At 35.7% G+C, this 22,335-nt stretch overlaps 1 protein-coding gene across 1 annotated transcript in view; it reads right to left on the bottom strand.

Moving 5' to 3' along the window:
- The window catches only part of GRIK1 (glutamate ionotropic receptor kainate type subunit 1), a gene marked incomplete at its 3' end in the record, with an annotated part of 308,353 nt that extends 286,032 nt beyond the window's left edge, over positions 1 to 22,321 (bottom strand). Inside the window, exon 1 of the mRNA XM_008061876.1 lies at positions 21,828 to 22,321. Coding sequence (XP_008060067.1) covers positions 21,828 to 21,945 — 118 coding nt within the window. The remainder of the gene's footprint in view (positions 1 to 21,827) is intronic.
- Between the last annotated feature and the right edge of the window lie 14 nt (positions 22,322 to 22,335).

The raw sequence follows: 22,335 nt of genomic DNA, 5'->3' as shown, positions 1-22,335 counted from the left end.
TTTGGTTTATAAAAAACATAAAGAATAAGCATATGGTATTTAAATTAACCAACAGAATCTCTCTGACAAGAATGTAATGCCTGCTTCAAATAAGCCATATATTTCTTGATGTGCATGCACCGTTTTAGACCAAGAATTTTCTATAAACTTGTTGGCACAATATTGATTTAATGGAGCCAAGTACATATCTCATATAATATATGTTATATATATATATATATATATATATATGTGCAAGGATCAATATATCCATATATATATCCAGAGCATAGAAATTCAGATACTTCAATTCTATAAATGAATAACTTTCTGAGAATTTATAGACTCTATAATATGTACTTTGTGACTTTTTGAAGAATGTGGTATATTTTAGGATAAAAATTTTTGAGGAATGTAGTATATTTTAGGGTAAAAGTTGTCAAAAAATCCATGATTTTAGTTTACCACTAACTTGCCATGTGAACCTGGTTATTTAATTTATTCTCTCTGTTAAGTTCTCTCATCTTCAAAATGGGAATAATATTGACAGTAGCTACCACTTAGTATTGCTAAGAAGTTTTTTAAAAATATAAATTTCATTATAAATCACAAATAATTATGTGCAAATGAAGTAATGGTAACATTAATAACAACAATTAACTTTTCTTAAGTATTAACCATGTTCCCAAACGCTGTGCTAATCACTTTCCATATAATCAGCTAATCTTTTCAAAAGCCCAGTGAAGTAGACATAACCAATCTTATTTTATAGACAAGAAAATTGAGAAGCTGTGTAATTTTTCCAGTTTCAACACATAGTGAGAGGTGGATCTGAGATTAAAATGTACAGAATATCCATAACCAGTCTCTTGAATAATTCAGTATTCACCAGTAAATGTTATATCTCTTCTACATAAGTTGAAAACCTTTAAGTGCAAGGATCAAGTCTCATTTTGGGGCATCTTATATAACACATAATAATGTGAAATGTGTGTATTTACACAATATATTTACCAAATATATTCACTAAGTACACATGCCCTGGTAACTAACTGAAAAATAAGCAAAACTACTAAATAAATAAATGTCACGAAGCAATCTATATACTACATTATTAAAATGGTATATTGCAGATAAACCTAGTTGAAATGATTATGTGTAGGTGGAAAATGTCTGATACACACATTAAGTTGCACACTCATGTTACCTTAATGATTTCATTGTTTTCCCAAGAGGTGTTTCAGCCCAGTTGCAATAAATCTCTGTCTAGGGCAGTATCCCAAGAGAAAGCAGATGGCACACTTTTAAGTTATGTTAAAAACAGTCACCCTTAAGTGGGACCAACATGCGTCAGGATAGCACTTAGTTTGAAAACAGATATTAAATAGAAAAGTTTTGTGCCTCAGTTTTCTTAACTTGTAAAAAAAAAAAGTTGTGAAGCCTTTCTGGATCTGACATTCTTAGATTCCCCATGTTCTTTGGCCAGGGATGGTCATAGGGACAGAAGAAACATTACAGAGACAGGAGGACTCTCCCAGAGGCAGAATAGGATGAGAATCAACCAAGATTTAGGCAAAGACAAATATATTTTTAATTTTTTCCTAGAAATTCCCTACTCTGCTCCTTTGTTCATTGTCCCTGAGGAGATAATAAGAACATTCTATTTCATGTCTCTATTTCTTCAAAGAGAAGTTTTAAATCTTATCTTTGGGGGAGATAGTCATTGGTTAAACAACTGGTTCTACATTGCAAATTTATCCTAAGAAATAGCTTTATTTTTCCCATAACATAGGAAGAGTTATCAGGCAAAGACATTGTATATACATGTGCTGACACGCAAATGAAAGGTATTGATAAAATAGCAATTGTTAATGAAGAGACACATTTTCAGCTTTTGGATTTCTGAATATATTGTTCCCCTACGTAGAGTCCTCTCCCCTTTAATAAAAGCAACTTCTCAGAAATACTTTTCTTAGAGATTTAAACTAAAAAAAATGTCTCACTCTGGGAAAGTTTCTTTGATCTTATTTAAACTTGTCAAGTTTTTTCCACTCAAGGAAGATCATAGAACTATGACCCTTTCATTTATAATAGTTTTCGTTTACAACCAAGTAATTATTTGTGTGATCATTTAATTCATGTCAATATGCCTTTCCTGTAGTGTACACCCATGAAAACAGACTGCCTATTATGATCAGTCATGTAAACCTAGTGTCTGCAATGTAGTAGATACTCAAAAAGATTGGAGAATCATCAGGTAAAGCCCATTTTTATTCCTGATTTGATAACTCACTGCAGTATCTGTTTTGTGTTTCTGATGGACATGATTTCAGAAGATCAAGAGAAGTGTTATCAAAAGCTATGTTCCTGATTCATGGCAAAACATTACCATGGTATGTGGCCTCTATCCCTGCCATCTGAGAATAGATTCATTATTTTATTTTATTTGTTGTTCTCTGGAGTAAGATTTGCAAAACATCTACACTAAACCTATACTAGGTTTGTGTTCATAATCTCAATCCCAAAGTTCAATCTCCGTACTGTTGCCATTCTGGGTTGGTTAGATATCTGTTGTGAGGGGGTTACCCTGTGCATTGTAGGATACCCAGCAGCACTCAACCTCCACCCACTAAATGCCAGGAGCATTTCCCACCACCCCCACAAGTGGAAACAAATAGAAATGTCTCCAGAAGCTGTCAAATGTCCCCTGAGGACAAAAAGCAAAACAACTAAATAAATAAGTCATTTTCCATTGATTTGATTTTGTGCACGAAATCTGGCCTCAATTTCCACATCAATGAATTATGGTAGGAAAAATTATCTCCTACCTTGAAATAACAATGAAAACATGGCAGAAAACATCATATACAACACTGGTTGAATATCAGTGTTCTAAAGGAATAACGTGACAGATTCAAATTAATATATAAGTGTAATGGAATAGTGCTGTTGAAATGCTGGTACAATGTTTTCCCAATATACTTCACAATAAAAATAATGGTTTGGCATGTTAGTCCTCATTATACAACCCACTAAGAATATTATTAATTCAAATCATTGCCATTCTTAATGGTTTTATTTTACAGTTTTAAAATATCTTAATCTGTAATCATTCTCTAGGGGTTTTTAAGTAAAAGTTGAGTCTTTATAAATAAAAAATAAAAGGTTAGCATAGGTCAGACTTCTAATATTTAAAATTTTACTCAGCTTCCTTGTGCTTTTAATTAAGTCTATTGAATTTGGTTTTGTTTCTTGGCACATAAGCTCACTTTAATATGGCTATGCAAATTAGTGTACACTAAAAGCCTGAAAAATGGAATTAGTCAAGGTTCTAAAATAAATTTAGTTGTAAATTAAGAATTTTAATTTTAAAACTACTACTCACAATACACTTATATTTCTTCAGATACCAGATGGTCATTACCTTAAGACAGGCTAAGAGTAATTGGAGATAAGTGAATTTACCTTTGTTTTTGACAGCACACTAAAATAATCCTATATAGTTCTGTAAATAAAATTAGATGAAAGGAAGGGTTGGCAATGATCTGAATCTAGGTTATGCAGACAAACTGGACAATGTATTCGCAAAATGCATCTTTCTACTCTGGAATTATATACAAGATCACTCTCCATTGATTTAATTTTGTGGAAATCTGGCCTCAATTTCCACATCAATGAAATGGTTATAGCAGGAATAATTACTTTCTACCTTGGAATAACAATGAAAACATGGTATATAACAATGTGTATCAAATGATCCATGTCCAACAAAAAATATTTGAATTTTAAGGTGAATTGATAAAACCTCTAACATTTTTTATTTTTGAAATGTTTCTTATATATTTGTTTAGTTCTTCAGTGAATACCAAACACTGTGGAAAAAAATAATTTCTGTGGTGGAATAAAGCTGATTTTATAATTATCTTAAAAATGCCTATCATTCTACTGTTCTTCATATTTTTCAATAATTTAATAAACATATAGTTTTTATTGTGCAAAAATGATTATATCTTTAACAATGTTGCATGGATACTATGAATCTCAGAAAAAGCAATTCTAGAAAAAGAAATCACAATATATGTTAGGAGCAACCCAAATACATTTGTTTTCATTTTCTTTTCCTTTTATCTAATTTTCTTCATGTTTACATGCAACAATTATACTTACATTATTATTTAAACATCAATGAAAGCAGCTACTTGATTTAAAATTGACTAAGGTTCAACTCATTACTTCTGCTATTGTGTTCCTCGTTCCTTTATAACTTCATTTTCATTACTGAGTCCTATGACAAATCACCATTTTTGAGCAGATTTTTGGAATAATATGCAGAGAGAATTGTGGAATTTTTTTCTTTCCAGGAAGAATCAAAGATATGAGTGTTTGGTGCATAAGACCAGACTGCAGGAGAGAAAATGGTTTTTCCAAATCTATGCATCTACATTAGCCAGAAAGCAATCACTTTCCTTTGTCATTTTCCTTTTTTTTTTTTTTTTTAAGGACTAGTGTGCTGATTTACACAATTCTGTTACATGGTGTGTTTATGTGTATGTGTAAATGGGTATTTCCTTTTTACTGAGTGTGAATTGTGTTGTCAATAAAGTTATGAAATATGTTGATTTGGATGACTACAAATGAATTTGCAATGTGACATTTTCCCTCTTTCAAAGGCAAGGAAGAAGTTTGTTTTTTGTTTTTGTTTTTTTCCTATTCTGTGCATTACTTTTCAGTGAAAATGTCAATTTCAAGCTTTTCTCAGGCAGCTATAAAAGAACTTGTACTTCTGCATAATTTCTTATGTACCGAATTCATATTAATATTTGAAAGAGAGGAGACTAGATAAGGATTGTAAAAAATTGCAATAATAAACATATGAAATTGAAGGAAGCTATCATTAACTCGATTTGCAGCTCACCTCAGCATTTTACTGATGTGACAGAAATCTTTAGCTTTATCAAATTATTTTTCAGCAAAGTAGAGAAGTGTGGGTTGGAGAATAAAATATAGCATGGAGTTTTAAATAGTGTTTTCTTTCTTTAAAAAAAAGACAAGAAATTGTACAAAATTTAAAGTTGTTTTACAGGATCTGCCGAGAAATATCAAAACCTAAAATGAAAACACTACAATGTTTCAGGTTTTTTTTCTTGGGTTTAAATCATAAACTCATTGTAGTACTCTAAAATATAAAGTCTGAACAAATATGGACAAGTTTGATGTTAGGACACAGGCTAGCAAACAAAATTTAGTTATTCCCCTTCAGCCTTATATAATCAACAGTCCTGTTAAATAAAAGGGGCTTTGCTAAGAGATGATTAGGATTACGGAGGAGTATCTGAAAGGTTCAGAGGGGATAGAAAAGATTTAAGCTTTATCACTGACTAGTCCAAGATATGCAAAGTAGATTGTTAACAAAAAACAAAAACAAAAAAAACATGGTTAAGCAAGTAGAAAATATAAAATCTAAGGAAAACAAAATGAAGAAATTATTATATATCAAAAAGGGCAAGAAATTATACAAAATTTAAAGTTGTTTTTCAGAATCTGCAGAAAATATCAAAAATATATAAAGCATTGATCTCATGACATGATAGCTTTTATTCTGTAGCTACTGTAAAAAAGGCTAAGACCAACTACTTTGAAATGCAATCACCATGATGGGTAGGCTATACTGAACATGTTATCAGTTTATAAATGTTTCTACAGAAAATCAATGTACAGTTCTTCACTTACCTATCTTAGATTTATTTGAAAGGCAAGCTATTTAAATTCAATATTTCAAAGAGATTTATTTTTTCCCTTTTGCTTCATTTTTTTTCCCTTTTAATGGCTCTTGTCAATATTTGACAGTATTTGTTGTCTTGTTCTCCAGTGTACACAAATGACTATCACCTATTTGGGTATTTAATGTGATGAACTCACATGATGTTTTGAGTGAAATCTTGGCCGTGCTTCCAAGTGACTCATTCACACAGAGGTAAGGTAGTCTTCTACTCCATGAGGTATCTTGTTTGGGTTTCTCAATTTCAAAAAAGGACCTCTGATGTTTATGGATCAACCTCTAAGCAGAAATGCACACTTTATCACACACCCCATTTTTCTTGGACTCTCCTTCAGAAAAGGTTCAGACTTGAGGAGCAATAATTATAAATGATAATGAGGTGAGATGCATGTCATCCATTCCCCTAGTTATTATAATTTTAGTCCTATATCAAATGAAACTAATTGAGAGTTCCATGCGAAAATGTTTTGTAGAAATGTTATGATTAACATGTGGTGTCTTGTTATAGAGTTGTATTGAGCTAGAATACAACTTTGTATTCTGTTGCAAGTTCTATTTTACAAGAAACAGATGTATGTAATACACTACTGATGTTATCACAGGTATATTACTTAGAATACTACAACATTTTCCTTCATCAGTATTACAGGATAAATTTCTTCTGTTTTTTTAACCTGTAATTTGTCTACGCAACCTGACCTGACCCCCTGAACTCTGGAATTTGTCCCATTTCCCTTCTTACTTCAGCTGCTAAAAAGTGCAGATAAAATTTTCTGGTCCACTTCTGGCATCTTTTCAAGGAAACACCCTTGTCTTAATCTTGTTTCACCTTTACCTCCATTTCATTAATGTATTTTATCAGGTTATAATGTATGTATTTCTATAAGCCTTTAAAATATTTTTAGAATAAGACATGCTATAAATATAAGAATGAATAAATGAATAAGTAAATAACAGAGAGTGTGCAAATACATAAATTAAAACTTCATCCTCTGCAGGAAGAGGAAAAGGTCAAATGTTACTTTGCAAAACCCAGAAGTCAATTTGAAAGATTACTTCACATAAAACAAAGGGGCGGAAGCCGGGCTCGGTGGCTCAGCCTGTAATCCCGCGCCTTTGGGAGGCTGAGGTGAGTGGATTGCCTGAGCCCGTGGGTTCGAGACCCGCCTGGGCAGCGAGACCTCATCTCTATAATAAATCAAAAAATCAGCTGGGCGTGGTAGCGCGCGCCTGTAATTCTGGCTACTCGAAAGGCTGAGGCGGAAGGGTCGCCGGAGCCCAGCAGGTCGAGGCTGCGGTGGCCGGGAGCGGCCACGGCACTCCAGTCTGGGCGACAGAGTGAGACTCCCACCCAAAAAACAAAAACAAAACAGCAACAACAACAAAAAAACCAAAGGGGCGGTATAGACTTAAGGAATAGTATGGAAAACTTATTCTAGTATGCGCTCCAGGAATTTTTCACGAATTTTGTTTTTTATAAATAGCATATTAATTATACCTTCAATCTCACTTTCCTTGCATGTGATATAGAAGTGGAACAATGTATCTCAAAGTTCCACACATTGGGCTGGCTGCCTTTCTGATTTTTTATGACATTCTCACAAAGTAAGTGATAAATACAACTCCTCAGTCTTCTTCCCTTGTATGCACATGTATATGGCCTAACCAAAGGGTAACACTCATTTGCTTAAATCTTTCCAATGAAAATGGGTAACAAAAATATAATGACCATACACTCGAATTATTATAAACTGCTATACTTTGTCCCTCTTCTTCTTCCTCTTCTCCTTTCCTTCTCCTTCTCTTCCTCTTCCTCCTCCTCCTCCTCCTTCTCCTTCTCCTCCTCCTTCTCTTCCTCCTCTCTCTCCTCTTTTTTGTCAGTCACATTGCCACCCAGGCTTGAATGCAGTGGTACTCTCATGCCCACCAAAGCCTCGACCTGCTGGACTCAGGTGATCCTTTCACTTCACCCTTCCAAGTAGCAGGAACCACAGGCATATACCACTATGTCCAGCTAAGTTTTTGATTTATTGTAGAGGTGAAAGCTCACCAAGTTGCCCAGGCTGGTCTTGAACCCCTGGGCTCAAGCAATCCTCTTGCTTCGACCTCCCAAAGTGCTGGGATTACAGGCATGAGCAACAGGGCCAGGCCTGTCCCACTTATTTGTAATTGCTAATTTTAATGTTTTCTGAGAGTAAGATAAATTTATCAGAAGTACCTAGATAATACAAAGTTGGGTTTTTTTAAACCTCCATATGTATAGTTTAATGCATTTCTGTTAAAATTTCTTAAAATTTTTAAATTTTATTTTATTTTAAAGATGTGGAGTGCAATACAGGATTATGTAGATAAGTGGTCATTCTACAGGTAAAGTTTGGGCCTGCCTTTGGTCCTCACTTCACCTGGTTTGAGATAAGTTACCCTTATTGATGTTATATGCCCTCCCCTACCCTGGAAGTGTACTGCTGCTGCCAAACCCTTTCTTATAGTGTTATGATAAATGTTCAAGGTCCACTTACCACATGTTTTTATTTATAAGATTTCTTTGTAGATATTTCCCTTGGGTGTTACAATTTTCCTAGATCTGAATATTTACAATAATGATCTTTCAGGCCTCACTTCCATTTCCTGTCTCCACTCTCAGCCTTAAGGCACACCTTAAAACTTAACATCTCTATGGAGACTATCTTGACTTAAAGAAACTATGCTAATTAGTTCTGTGTTCCTTGTACTATGAAACTTTTATGTGTTTTACTGGTTGATTACTATTTCTCATTCATTCAAGTACAGATTTTTAATGCTTCTCAAATGAGTTGTATAAAAAAAACAAAGATGCCAGAAAAAGCAGTGAGAAGAATATCACACACTGTGGCTTGATTATTGAGTATATCAGTTTATTTTCTGGGATCTTCATTTTCTCGTCAGATGAAAAAGATGAACTTTAAGATCTGGTCTCAGGTACTATTATTCTTAGTTTATTTGTATATTTTTATATGTTTTGGTAAACATATTATACAAAAATATTTTTAAATATATGCAGAAAGTGCCAAAAATGTATACACATTTTAAGAAAGGGGAAAAAAAAGCTGTATTAAATTATTATGCTACTCAATATATACCAATTACAAAAAGTGAATACAAGTTATGTTTGACTTTTGTAATTACAAGAGGACTTAAAGTGGTTACCATCAGCATCCAGACACTTCTGATTACAGTGAACCAAAAGTAATACATAGATAACATCTCTTAAAATGTATATATATATATTTGGCAGCCCTGGTATTTAAACTTATACATCTTTTATAGCTCCTTCAAAGGAATTTTCTGCTCTCATTTTTTTCTCTTTGCCATTTAGTTATAATTATGATTCCAAGCAGTATATGCTGCTTATGTTAAACTAATAATGAACAATTATTTACAACGATTTTGTTGTATTTTCTATAAAATTACTATTTTTCTTACAGTATTTTATTTGCAATATAACACTTTCTATTTGCTGAAAAATGTTCCACAAATGTAGCAAAATATTATCAATTCTTCACGTTAATTAGGCCTCAGATATATTCCCTGTTGCTCAGTGTGACCCATAGGGATATTATCATGAGCTACAGAACAGCTATTTCTTTTTTTTTAACTTTTAAATTTTTTATTTAAAAATTCTGGGGTACAATTCAAGGATAGGTTTAGAAATATTCAGTGTGCAGGTACCCTTGTTGATGAGGTGTGCCCCTCCTTCCCCAGGCAGATTTCCACTACTGCCAGTCCCACATCCCCCCCACCAACAGTTTCCTGCTGTTGTCAATCCTTTTCTTATAGTATTATGATAGAGCAGATATTTCAAAAGCACCCATAGCCTAAGAATATTTTAAAGACATAGTGAGTTGGCACCTATTGTGTGCTTCCTATGCCTCCTTGCTCTACCTGTCCCTCTGCTTCCACCACCAGCTTTCATGGACAGGTTGTTTATCCTATTGCCTGTGCCTAGTTTTTCAAAATGCAATGAAAGTTTCTATGATTTCTTCCCAGGTAGAATATAGGCAAGGTACAGAGAAAAATGCAAAAATTGGAATCTTTATATGTATTTACACGAACATATATGGGAATATATCTAAGATATGTATAGTATTTATTATATGTAGTATATATTGTAATATGTGTAATAATATGTGTATACAATATAAAATATATGTTAAAGAAACAATATATGGCATATCTATGTATATATATATGCATGCATTTATATAATAAGAAGAATATACATATGTTTATTATATAAGATTATCCCAGGACTGCCAAAAAATCATGAACACATTTTAAGAGATGTTATTTATGTATTACTTTTCAAAGTTGAATTGAATTACTATGGCAATTTGTAGTATGACATTCATTCAAAAGATGGTGATAATCAAATGAATGCTAGCATCACCATGCAACAGGCAGGACTGTCAAATAAAATGATGGAAGTACAAGACTATTTTGAAGTGGTATTTGAAATTCAAGAACGTTGTGGAAGTACAGTGGCATTGGAAGTGTGAGAATGCAACAGAACCTCAAACACACCTAATAAATGTACACATTTGTGAGAAGTCTGAGATGCATGGTACTAGTGTGATATACATAAAGGAAGATCCAGGAGGCCTCACATAGCAACAAGTCCTCCAGTAATTCGACTTGTGTTAATGTTTTGTTATCAATATATATTGAGAATAACAATTTTAATACACTATTTTCATTTCTTAAAATGTGTATGCATTTTTTGGCACTATCTGTATATGTATTCAGTATTCTGTATTGTAATGTATATAATAATATATGTAATAAATATATGTAGTAATATGTGAGCGCAATGTTTTATATACTAATGGAAATAATCCATGATAAATACACACATATGCATCTATTACACATGTGTATATTTATTAGTATATTATATATTATTTCCATTATATATAATACAAAGAGAGAAACAGAGATGGAGATGTCCTAAAATCTTGGCTCTCTGTTGTAGGGACAAAAAAAGTGAATCTTTAAAAGATTGTCATTATTGCTTCTTTCATTGTTGCTTTAATTTTTAAAACTTTGCTTTAAATGCCACCATAGTGTTTATAGCCTGGACCACAGAGTTGGGATCAAAGCGTGATAATACAGAAATTCAGTTTCATGTTTTCCTTCTTTATAGTTGGGAAACCTGGAGTCTAGACAGAAGACCAATAGACTCCCTAAGGTTTGGGGAGAGCCTATGCCCACGTTCAGTTGGGTCTCTGGGAGTGAAGAACCATGGTGCACTCTTTGCCACTCAAGGTGCCTCCAGCAGGGCTGAGATTAAGGTAAAGTATACTTGGACAAAAAGGACCTGAGAAAACAAGCAAGGCTTGAAGGTCACTTTAGCTGGGTGCTGCTGTGTGGGTCATGGATTCCACCCTGATGAGGTGCTGGGTAAACAGCCTAATGAGATACCAGATGGAGAATGTGCTGAGTCTGGAAGGATCAGCAGCAGGAGATAGAGCCATGTGGGGCTCCCCAGTCAGGAATGTGGGCGGCAGATGCAATGACATTAGAGGCCGATCAGTTGGAACAATCTTCACCCTAGTGGATGTCCTGAAGGAATGACAGCAAATGCCTCTCAGTCTTTTATCTCTAAAGGGAGATGGGAGAAAACAGATTCGTAAGAAATTATATTTTAAATTGACAGTGAGGACATTGATGTGACCCCAGTGGAAAGAGGGGCGTGTGTGCCTGGTTAAGTTTAATTACAAGGAAATGAATGAAGTTCATTTCAAAAGCACCTGTAGCCTAAGAATATTTTAAAGACATAGTGAGTTGGCACCTACTGTGTGCTTCTTATGCCTCCTTGCTCTACTTGTCCCTCCGCCTCCACCACCAGCTTTCATGGACAGGGTGTTTATCCTTTGCTATTGTGGCTGTAGATGTGAAATATAACACAGCTGCATATCTCCACATAGCATCTGAGTTTGTTCCAATGACAATAAAATAAAGCAGACATTGTAGAGGGGATTGCAGATCTGGAAATTAGCTGTTGCAGCCATGCAGTTGTTCACCACTAGCTACTCTCTGACAGACAAGGCGATGGATTTACTGAAAGATTATGCGACATGGCAATCTAAGAACAAATACAGCTGGAAATACTCGATGTGCAGTGCACTTTTCACTGTGGCAATCTGCAGGCAAATGACTGCTTCAATAATCTAGAATCTACAGGATGGTAAACTTAACCAATCATGTTTAAATGGGAAAAAACACATTAATCAAAATGAAAAAAAAAAATCACCCGCAATTCCACCATCTTAACAAAACCAATGAACTTCCTCTTTCCACATTCGCTAACGAAAATCTGTCATCTACAAGTAAGAATGAATTGTATAAATTCCCAGTCCAAATATGTACCATACAGTGTGATCTATATTATTTTGTATGCATTTTCCATTTATTTCATCATAGTGATTATATTTAATGGATGCTTTATTTCTTAAGTACCTTATCCTAGTAAGAATGACTATTATTAAAAAGATGAGGGAATAAACAAAACAAACAAAAAAACGGATGTTGACAAAGATAAGGAGGAAAGTGAACTCATAGGCACTGTTGGTGGGAATGTAAACTAGTACAGTCATTATAAGAAACAGTATGGAGGTTCCTTAAAAAACGAATCCCACTTCTGGGTGTATATATCCAAAGCCATTAAAATTAGCGTGTCAAAGAGATATCTGCACTCCCATGCTCATTGCAACATTATTCACAATAGCCAAGTTTCCATCATGGATGAATATATACAGAAAATGTAGTGTGTGTGTATGTATGTGTGTGTGTGTGTGTGTGTGTGTGTGTGTGTGTGTGTGTATTTATATAAAGATTGTTGATAAGGTGTTGTATGTTGTTTTATTCATATATGTATATATATATACATATATATGATAGAATATTATTTATGCATAAAACAGAATAAAATTATCTTTTGTGACAACCTTAATGAACCTGGAGAACATTATGCTATTTTTAACCATTCTCTTCTATTGAAAATTTAAATGATTCACAATCATTTATGAAGTTTCTTGCCAATTCAGTGGACATGTCTGGAAACAGCTTTAGGGTTCAAATATCCTGAGAACAAAAGAAACTGCACAGAATTCAAAAGGCAAATATTGCCTTTAGACTTGAAGAATGGTTCTATCTGACTAATCCATTTTTAGGAGATAAAGTACAGTAACATCTTATACAACATAAATATAGCCAGATCATCAGAATGCAACTTCTGTTTATGGATTGCCAAAATATGTAACTCAACATTTCAGAAGTTTGAAATATAGGAAAAAAAACCAAACAAACCCAAAACCTTAAAAGTTGTAATTGAGTCTTCATAATAAAAAAAAATTTTGATTTTTACCATCCTTTTCCTAATTTGATTTATGAACTACTTTATTGGCTCTGGGAATTAAATATTGATTTTCAAAGACATATTTAGGCAATTTTGCTAAGAAAAGAAATCTGTGCAAATAGTTTCCTAGGAGTATGCATTTAAAGACATCAGCACTTAATGCCTCTAACAGAATATGTTACAATGTTTGAATCAATATTCAAAGGTAAATTATATTTAATTAAGTACAAAAAACCATATAATAGCTGAAAACCAAGATGCTAATAGAAACAACTAATGTCTGATTTTCTACAAACTCATTGCAGAATTCTAAAGAAGACATATAACCATCACATTTTATCAATCACAGTTTTTATATAAAGTTTATTTCTTTAATGATTTTTTCCAACATTAAATGTTGTTGTCTTTATTTTAATTATACTCTTAGAAAACCCTGTATGAAATGGACAGGAATTTTCCCTTTTATTTCCCTTGATACAAGTAGTTACAGATCTTTATGTGCTGCAGAGTAGGTAGGTGCAGTAACAGAAGAAATCTTTATATAGGTTGAATCTTTTTTGTTTCAATAGACCTTTATTTCTTAGAACAGTTTTCGATTTACAGAAAAATTGAGAACATAGTCCAGAGAGTTTCCATACACTGTACATCCAGTTTCTCTTACTATTATTACATATACTAGTATGGTGCATTTGTTAAAAATTGACGAACCAATATTAGTAAGCTATTATTAAAGAAAGTCTTTTTTCAAATTTCTTAGTTTTTATCTGATGTTATTTTTGGTTTCAAGATTCCATTCAGGATAGCACATTACATTTTGTCTCATTATCCCCTTAGCTTCCTCTTTGGCAGCAATAGTTTTTCAGATTCTTCTTGTCGTTTATGACCTTAACTGTTTTGATGAGTCTTGGTCAACTTCTTTGTAGAATGCTCATGTATTTAGTTTGTCTGATGTTTTCTCATGTTTAGAGTAGGGTTCTGGGCTTTGGGGAGGAAGACCACCAGATAGGTAAAGGTCCATTTGCATCATATACCATCAAGTGTGAATACTGTCAATGTGACTTACCACTGGTGATGCTGACCTTGATCACCTGGCTCTTCTGCTTGGGAGATTTGCTAATTCTCATTGTTATTTATATAGCACTTATCTATATCAGTATGGATTTGTAGGGTCACTTTCTTACCTTCTGGCACTACAAAATACTTCAGAATCATCTTGTGCATCTCCTTTCCCAGTCCTACGAGTCATCCATCTCTCCAAGGAGTCCTGGGTGCCAGAAGTGCTCATTGCTACTAGAAAGTCATGTTTCTAGGCCTTTCCAGCAGCCAATGCATGTGCATATACTAATTTGTGTGTAGCTTCAATTTTAATCAATCACTAATTAAAATAGAAGTTTTTCCTTAAGATTGTCTGTATGCTTGATCTTGTTCACTGTAATAAACCATGTGATTTAATACTTTTTTTGCATTTTTAAAGGAAACCATCAAGTTGCAATGAACTGCTAGTCTTTAAATTGACAACCAATGGCAATAATAACAATCACTGGATTTCTATCAAATAAAAATAAACATATACTATTCTGGTATAAAAATCTGCATTGTTGGAATCCTTTTGAAACATTGCTAAATAGAAGTTTTAAAGATTGTTGATAAGGTGTTGTATGTTGTTTTGTTTCATATTTTTTGCTTTCCTTAGTCAGGATAGGAATAAACTAGCAATTCATCAAAAGATGTAACATGGGCTAATCGTTCAAATTAGACTAATCTAGTCAACTAATGCACCAAGCAATATGTTAAATAATATAAAATAAAGGGTGAAAAGAAAATGTTTTCTGTGGATGTTATTTCTGTGAAATTAATTTGTGGTCAATAGACGTTTACTTATCATTTAGTCAATATAATTGCTTCTTAATTCCAATTTGTAACTAATCTTAGCTTAACTTAATATAGCATTCTACTACATACTTTTAAAAATTCCATACTTTTTAATAAGAAAGAAAAGTAAGATATTGTCCAAGTGTGACCTGGGAAAGTTATTCTAAAAATTTTTATTTTTTCAGTAGTTTATAAATAACTAAGATTACAAAATCAATATTTTTTCCTCTTTACCTCTTAAAATTTTTTTCTCCAAAATTAACTATTTTTCCAATTGATTTATTGTTATAAATATGATAATGTTGCTGTAATAGTAGGGGTTTTTCAACTTGAGACAAATTTGATATCAGTGGCAAATCAAGACAATGAATCAATGGAGTTGATTTCATTGGGATGCACTCCTTTTAATTGGGACATTTCCATTTATCCATAAAAATTTATCATAAAAAATCAGATAACTATAAATCAGTAAGTTAAACTTTAAATACAGGTAGACCTTTACTTTACCACAAATTATATTCCTGGAAAAGATAAGTCTTGTAAAACAATGTTAAAAAACAAGTCCAGTGGATTAAAAAAAGATGACAGATAAGAGGAAGGAAGGAAGGAAGGAAGAAAGGAAGAGGCAAGAAAAATTCTCCCAGGTCATATGTTAAAATAATAAAACGATACAACTTTAGAATAGGAAATGCGGATTTACAAATATTTTCTAAATAAAAGAGAGTAAGAAATAGAAAACATCTAAGTGCACTTTTAACCTATGTGAAAAAAGTTCTGAAACAAAGAGTGTCAGAATCTAGGTTAGACTGAAGCATTTGCAGGATGTATGACCATGTGACTTTGGATGTGTGTATTGAAATTTCAGTGGTTTCATTAGCCAATGTTTTCTGAAGTATGTTCTGGAGAGCATGACTTCAGTGGGACATTATTAGCTGTGATTCAAATAAAGAATCTTCCAATAATTAAAAAGTAGAAGATACTGGATAAAACAAAATAAGCAGACTTTTGTGTGTGTGTGATGGTGGTGGTTTTGCTGCAGAGTTTCTTGTTTCTGTTATACAAATGTGCCTCATGAATCTCCAAGCAAAAACATTTCCCCACACTTACTTGACCAGACAAATAGATAATCCTGGAGCACAAAACTCCTGCCCTGTTCATTAGTAGAGAGAGAAAGGGAGGTATTTTCATCAAGGTAAATAACAGGTTGTGCGTTTTACACATGATAATCATATTTTATCTTTACAAAAACTATGGATTTGGCATTTTTGCTTTCTCTTCTGTAGATAACAAAAATGAACGAAAAAAGTAAAATAGTCACTCAGGGTCAGTCAGATAGAAAAAGTATGAATCCCCTTGTACCTGAAACCTGCCATTACTCTTTTTTTCTAGTATTAATAGTGCTTGGAAAATTTTAGGCTAAAAATGATATTTTCTGTGTTATAGAGATAGTTATCACTGAAACAACAAAAGAGTATTGAGAGGTTCTGTGTTCTCACCACCACCACTATCTTCTTCAGTCCTCCTTCTAAATCCATCTCAGTTAACTGTACACTCTAACTAAAAGCAGTGTGCTTGCGAGGCATAGGTAGCAAGGCTTTCTCACTAAGAGTTGCGTTTCTTGAACTTTTCCTAAAGAGAAATTCTGGAAAGGCTACTGACAATACTAAATAGTCTCTTTGCTAATGGCCTCAAATATAAATCATGCTTACTTTAAGTTAGCTACCCTGAATAGCTAAGAGCAAGAGTTCATTACTCTTATGCTTAATTTCAACGTAGGATTCACAGTTATCTAAGTGCATACATAAGTCCGTACACAATATGACATAATTTCATGCAAGGAACTCAAAACCCAAGACTAGAATAGCTAGTTTCAATTTCCTTCATTTCTACTAGCTAGCCACTGCACTTAGGCAAAGTCGTGAAGTCGTGCTCTTCTCAATGAAATCAGGCAATTACAACCCTTAAAGAAAAAGCAGCTGCAGTCGAAGTCTATGTCGAAGTCTATGTAGTGTTAGCATTAGGCCTGTAAAATCAATTAAATAAAAAGATGAATGATATAGATAAAATCGTAAGGTAAAAAGCTGCTGATTTGCAGGAATGTGTCAGTCTCCGCCAGGCACTCCCTTTTTATCACACTATCAATTAGCTTCTCTCTCAGAGTTTTCATGTGCCAGTTAAAGTTTTCAAGTTCATGTTAGTACTAATATGTTTTGAAGGCACAGGTGTCTCTCTCAGGGTGACTCTACCTTAGAACAAACAAATCTTCCTAAACAAAGGCAACTCTCCTCTGAATTTCTGCTCCAGGTGTGGCCGTGTGAAACTACTTTGTCCTCTATTTATTTGGAAGCCTGAACCGATTCCGAGTTGATGATGCAACTAATACAACAAATCGATTGCAGAACATTAATTGAAAATTCTTCGAGAATAACATTTGATTTTTTTTCAAGTGTCCACATTGAACCATTGATGAAAAATTCAAATTGCCAGAATGGAAACTTCAAGGGGGCAAATGTTGCCCTTTTTGTTCACTGCTGGATGTCCTACACCTAGAAGTGCGTTTGGCTTGTGATAGGGAAGTAAGAACTCAATGAATATGTGTTGAATGAAGAATAAATATAAAAATAACAAAATAATTAAGTGCTTAAAAAATAAAGTCATGGGTCTTTGTATATACTTAAGCAAAAATATGAACAAATGTAAACATTACTTAAAACTTGGGAGACTCTTTGGATTAAAATATTCAAAAATAATGATGCTACAGCTAACATAATGATTGATGTAAAATAAAATTGGACCTCTCCTAATGAAATAAAAGCATTTAAATGATTATATTGTTATTAAAACTTTCCACATTATTTCTTTTCTTTTCTTTTCTTTTCTTTTTTTTTGAGTTGAAGTCTCACTCTGTCACCCAGACTGGAGTGCAGTGGCCGCTCCCGGCCACTGCAGCCTCGACCTGCTGGGCTCTGGCGATCCTTCCACCTGAGCCTTCCAATCAGCCGGAACTACAGGCGCGTGCTACCACGGCCGACTAATTTTTGATTTATTGCATAGATGAGGTCTCGCCAAGTTGCCCAGGCGGGTCTCGAACCTGCGGGCTCAGGCACATTACTTCTCTACATTTCTTTAATGTTTCCCTTTATATGGTGTATTTAATTGCATAATAGTAATATATTTATTTAGTTGGTTGTTTTTTTGTACATTACAACAATTAGTGTATGTGATCCTTCCTTGTGAAACAGGAAAGGCAGATAGCACTACTACTAGTTCACAGATGAAGACATCTGGGCTCAGAATATTTCATGTCTTATAAAGAGACACCACAACAACTTTTAAGTCCGTATTCAGAAAAAAATATTAATAACAAAAGTGGTAAAACCAAAAATAACAATGCATCCAGATACTGCTTAAAGTCATTTCAATTATACTTTTACCAGTGAAGTTGGCTGTAGCTTTAAATCCATTTCTCACATGGAAAAACAATGGTCAAATAAGACTAAATAACTTTACAGAGAGATGTATCTATTAAATCATGGAGGTGGGGACTCAAGCCTATACTTTCTGACACCGAAACATATGTCAGAAAGCCTGGGTACCCACCACTCAACTTAATCCTGCTTTTACCTTGATCTCTATGTTGAGATGACCTCTGTGTTGATCTCTATGTAGATATGATGCACAACAATATACTGTGTAAATATATCATTTTGCTGTTATCATAAATATGACACATCTACCTGAGAAAGTGCATATGCACATGGAATTAAGAGACTTTTTTTCCATTAATGGTGATGAGCCACATCTACTAAGGTTATCTAGATCCTGTTCCAAACATTAGTTACATGTAGGATGCCCATTTGAGGATAGTTGTTGTGAATTTAACAGATCAACTAGTTGTATAAGATAACTAACTGGTTGTTAGCATACTCTGGTGCATACAGAGCATCAGAAATGACCCCAGCAGCCCCACAGAATTCCCAGAAGCCAGCTCTATTTCTTTTTCAAGCAAGCTGTTTGGAAGATTCTTGAGTGCAGTACCCTGCCTACTTCTCTGTGTCTCTTAACCACTGTATAAGATTGTAAACTTTCCAACAGACATTCACAATATGTGCCCAAATCATGTATATATGTAAACTCAATGATCTTTCAGATATTTACTATGCATGAATTTTATCTTAAATTTTATATATTTTTCTCAATAGCTGAAGCTTAAACACTCTGGCAAGAAAAGTAAACCAATAACTCATTCAAGCATTTGAATGCCTTCTCTACATAAGGACAGAAATTTAAGTAAGTAAATTACTGTACTTTACTTTTAGATGTTATAAGTCACTGAAAAACATGCAAGTTAATAGGCAAGAACCTCTTTTTACTGGTTGCTTGGATGATTGGTGGTTTGTTGGAAAGAGAATGAAGAGATAAGAGATTTAAAAAAGAATACAATTATTTTGTTCTTTTGCACACACACACACATATTTTGGCTTAGTTCCCAACCCCTTTGATATTTTATGTTCAATGTTGGACTCGACTGACATGAGAAACTCACTGTAGAGAGGCAGGTTTCCTCTGAGCTGCTGGTTTCCATGGTGCTGAATTGCCCATTTAAAAGTATGCACTGGTCCTTAGGTGCACACAGGGCTATAGGGTCCATGCCAGCCACAGGTCACACAAAGCCAGAAGGAGTAAGATATTTGTATTGCACATAAACAACACTAAGCCATGTAATTTTATTTTATGCATTTGGTTCCCATTTAGAAAAAAGAAATCTCATTATCTTATGGCATATATTTTAAAGTCAGTGAATCATATTGGTTGTATTCACTTTGAAAACTAACTTGAAATGGATGATTGTGATTGCTTGGAGCTTGGATAAACACTCAGATCTGTGAACAAATATGTCTTAAAACATCCTTTTTTGCCCCCTCCATGAATTCCTTTAGATTGGGGAAATATCAGAAAAGAAAAATGTTACCTTACATTTATTGTACAGGAAGGAGGAATATTGGCTAATGTAGTCATTTCTAGCATCCCTAGATGTTTCTCTTAGATATTGTGTAACACAAAGCAAAGCACCAATTAAGTTAATAAGCACTGGAAGTTGTCACACACACTCATTACTCATTTTGTATTGCCCACAAGATATATATATATATACATGTTTTTCTAACCGGAGTGAGTAGGGGTGATTGCATGCAGAAATAAAAATAGGATATTAAGCCAAGAACTTACTTTATATGAAAGATATTTTAGTTATAAATAGTAATGTTTTTTTAAAGAAATACTTCAGAACTCTTTTAGTAAAGTGTCTAAGTGACCCAATAAAATACACATTATCGTGATCCACAGTCTACAAAAACATAAGTCTGTAATAAAAGTTAGTATTTGGAATCTTTTCTTTCCTGGAAAAAATAGATTGCCTAGAGAGAGTGCGACTCAAAGTCGTCAATTTCTATTTTTTTTTTTTTTTCCTAAATGGGAGTGTTGTGACCCCCTGCCCCGAAAAAAACAAAAAACAAACAAAAAAAGGAGTAGGTTCTGAATTTTGTAAAGGGACTAGCTAATTGCAGATCAGAACCAGTACAGTTACTGAGAAATGTCAATTGCTTGGAAGCATCACTGTGTGAGTGCCTTGCACTATCCCTTGCATATTCCGCCAGTTCCTGGAAAGGGTGTGAGTTAGACATCCTCAGAGCTCAGGACTTCACCCATGCTGCCGAAAATGGGAGATGAGAGGAGCTGGAAGACCCACGTGGTGTTACGACTTTACCTGTGGATCTCTCTGTGACTGTGGCTCTAAGAAACACAATCGGTTGGGGAAGGAGGGGGCCAAATGAAACTGAGAGAGCAGAAAACGGGTGTAGTTTGAAAGGAAGGAGGTGAAGAGCTTGTCAACCCTCAAAACACAGAAGTTGCTCTACTCCTCCATAGACCAAATCCTGGTGGTGAGTACTGTACATTGAGGACCCTGAGTCCACACCCTTTCCCTTTTGCTCTCTTGGGGCTGCTTGGGGAGTCCCATAGTCAGCCTTCCAGTCTCATTGGATCTTCTTAGAGATGAAAGCCCAGAGACTTCCAGGGAGTTACCTGGACTGAGGACTGGATCAAGTAGGAGCGGGGCGAGGTCGGGGAAAGGCAAATTGGGTAGCACACGGAAAGCAACGTGTCTGATGTTGCCAACTGATGGTACTCCCTGAACCTTCAGCCAGAAGTCAGATCCAGACTCTGCACCACCTTAGTGGAACCCTTCGGACTTTGCAGACTCCTTGTGGAAGGATCCAACTTAGGAATGAAAACTTGGAGACTCGGGGCTAACAGGCTCTAGAATATTCCCACGTGCCTAGTGGTCCCAGTGTTCTCTTGAGATCCGGCATGCTTGCGAGGACCCAGAGCCCAGATTGCCAGGGCCGTGGGTCTGGACTGCCGGACGCCCATCCAGGAGGCTGGGGGAGCTCACTTCCGCGCCCAACTCAGTGGCTGCAGCCGCGTGCCATCCCTAGCCTAGAGTAGAGTGTCAGTCCCTGCGAGCCTGGATCCCTGCATTCCTGCCCGCGTTCCTGGATCCCAGATTGAAAACACCCGCCACCTGGTTCTCCTGGGGAAGCCCGGCACCCGCCAGGAGGGAAACAGTGACGCGTCTCCCCCCTTTTGTGGAGGCTCCCGTGCGCACTGACCTCCATGGTCCCCGGCTCTTGCCCCCGCGCCGGCGCGCGCTGCCTCGCCCGGGACCCGCTGCGCCCGCGTTGGCCGCGGGGAGCGACCACGTCCCCGGAGCCTGCAGCCTGGGGCGCTTTCGGGCTCACTTACCGATCCTGAGTACTTGCGGGGCGGTCTGGGGAAGGACGTAGCAGAAGAGATAGAGGAGCGCCCAGCTGGTGTCCCTGGTCCAGAGCCCGGGCTGGGCGAGGAGTGCGCCGCGCTCCATCTTCCTGGCTTCTTAATTCATGCCGAGACACAGCCGCTGCCGCACGCCCGCGAGATGCACCCCACTCGGGCCGGGTACCCGCCTCATCCTCCCTGGATGCTCCGGGTTCGGACTCTGCGCGCTCTCCTCCAGCCCCCCGGAGCAGGATCGAGGGAACCGCGTGGGAACGCGGAGCTGGCTGCAAGGCTGAGTTCGCTGGGGGCTCCCTGATGCTGTCGCTAGCCCATCACTGCTCCTCCTCCTCCTCCTCCATGGGCCGCAGACGGCGGAGGATCGGCGCGCTCCTGTTCCCCGAGCCCAGAGACTCGCCGAGGAAAGTTGCTGCCCCAATCTGCGGGAACGTCTTCCTCATTCGTCCTCTGGTCAGATGCAAAAGAGTGTGTGTGTGTG

Source organism: Carlito syrichta, unplaced genomic scaffold, assembly GCF_000164805.1.
Source record: "Carlito syrichta isolate Samal-C Ts95f unplaced genomic scaffold, Tarsius_syrichta-2.0.1 Scaffold305632, whole genome shotgun sequence".
Classification (NCBI taxonomy): Eukaryota; Metazoa; Chordata; class Mammalia; order Primates; family Tarsiidae; genus Carlito; species Carlito syrichta.
Note: the sequence above shows the minus strand (reverse complement) of the source record. Positions and strands in the feature narration are given on the sequence as shown.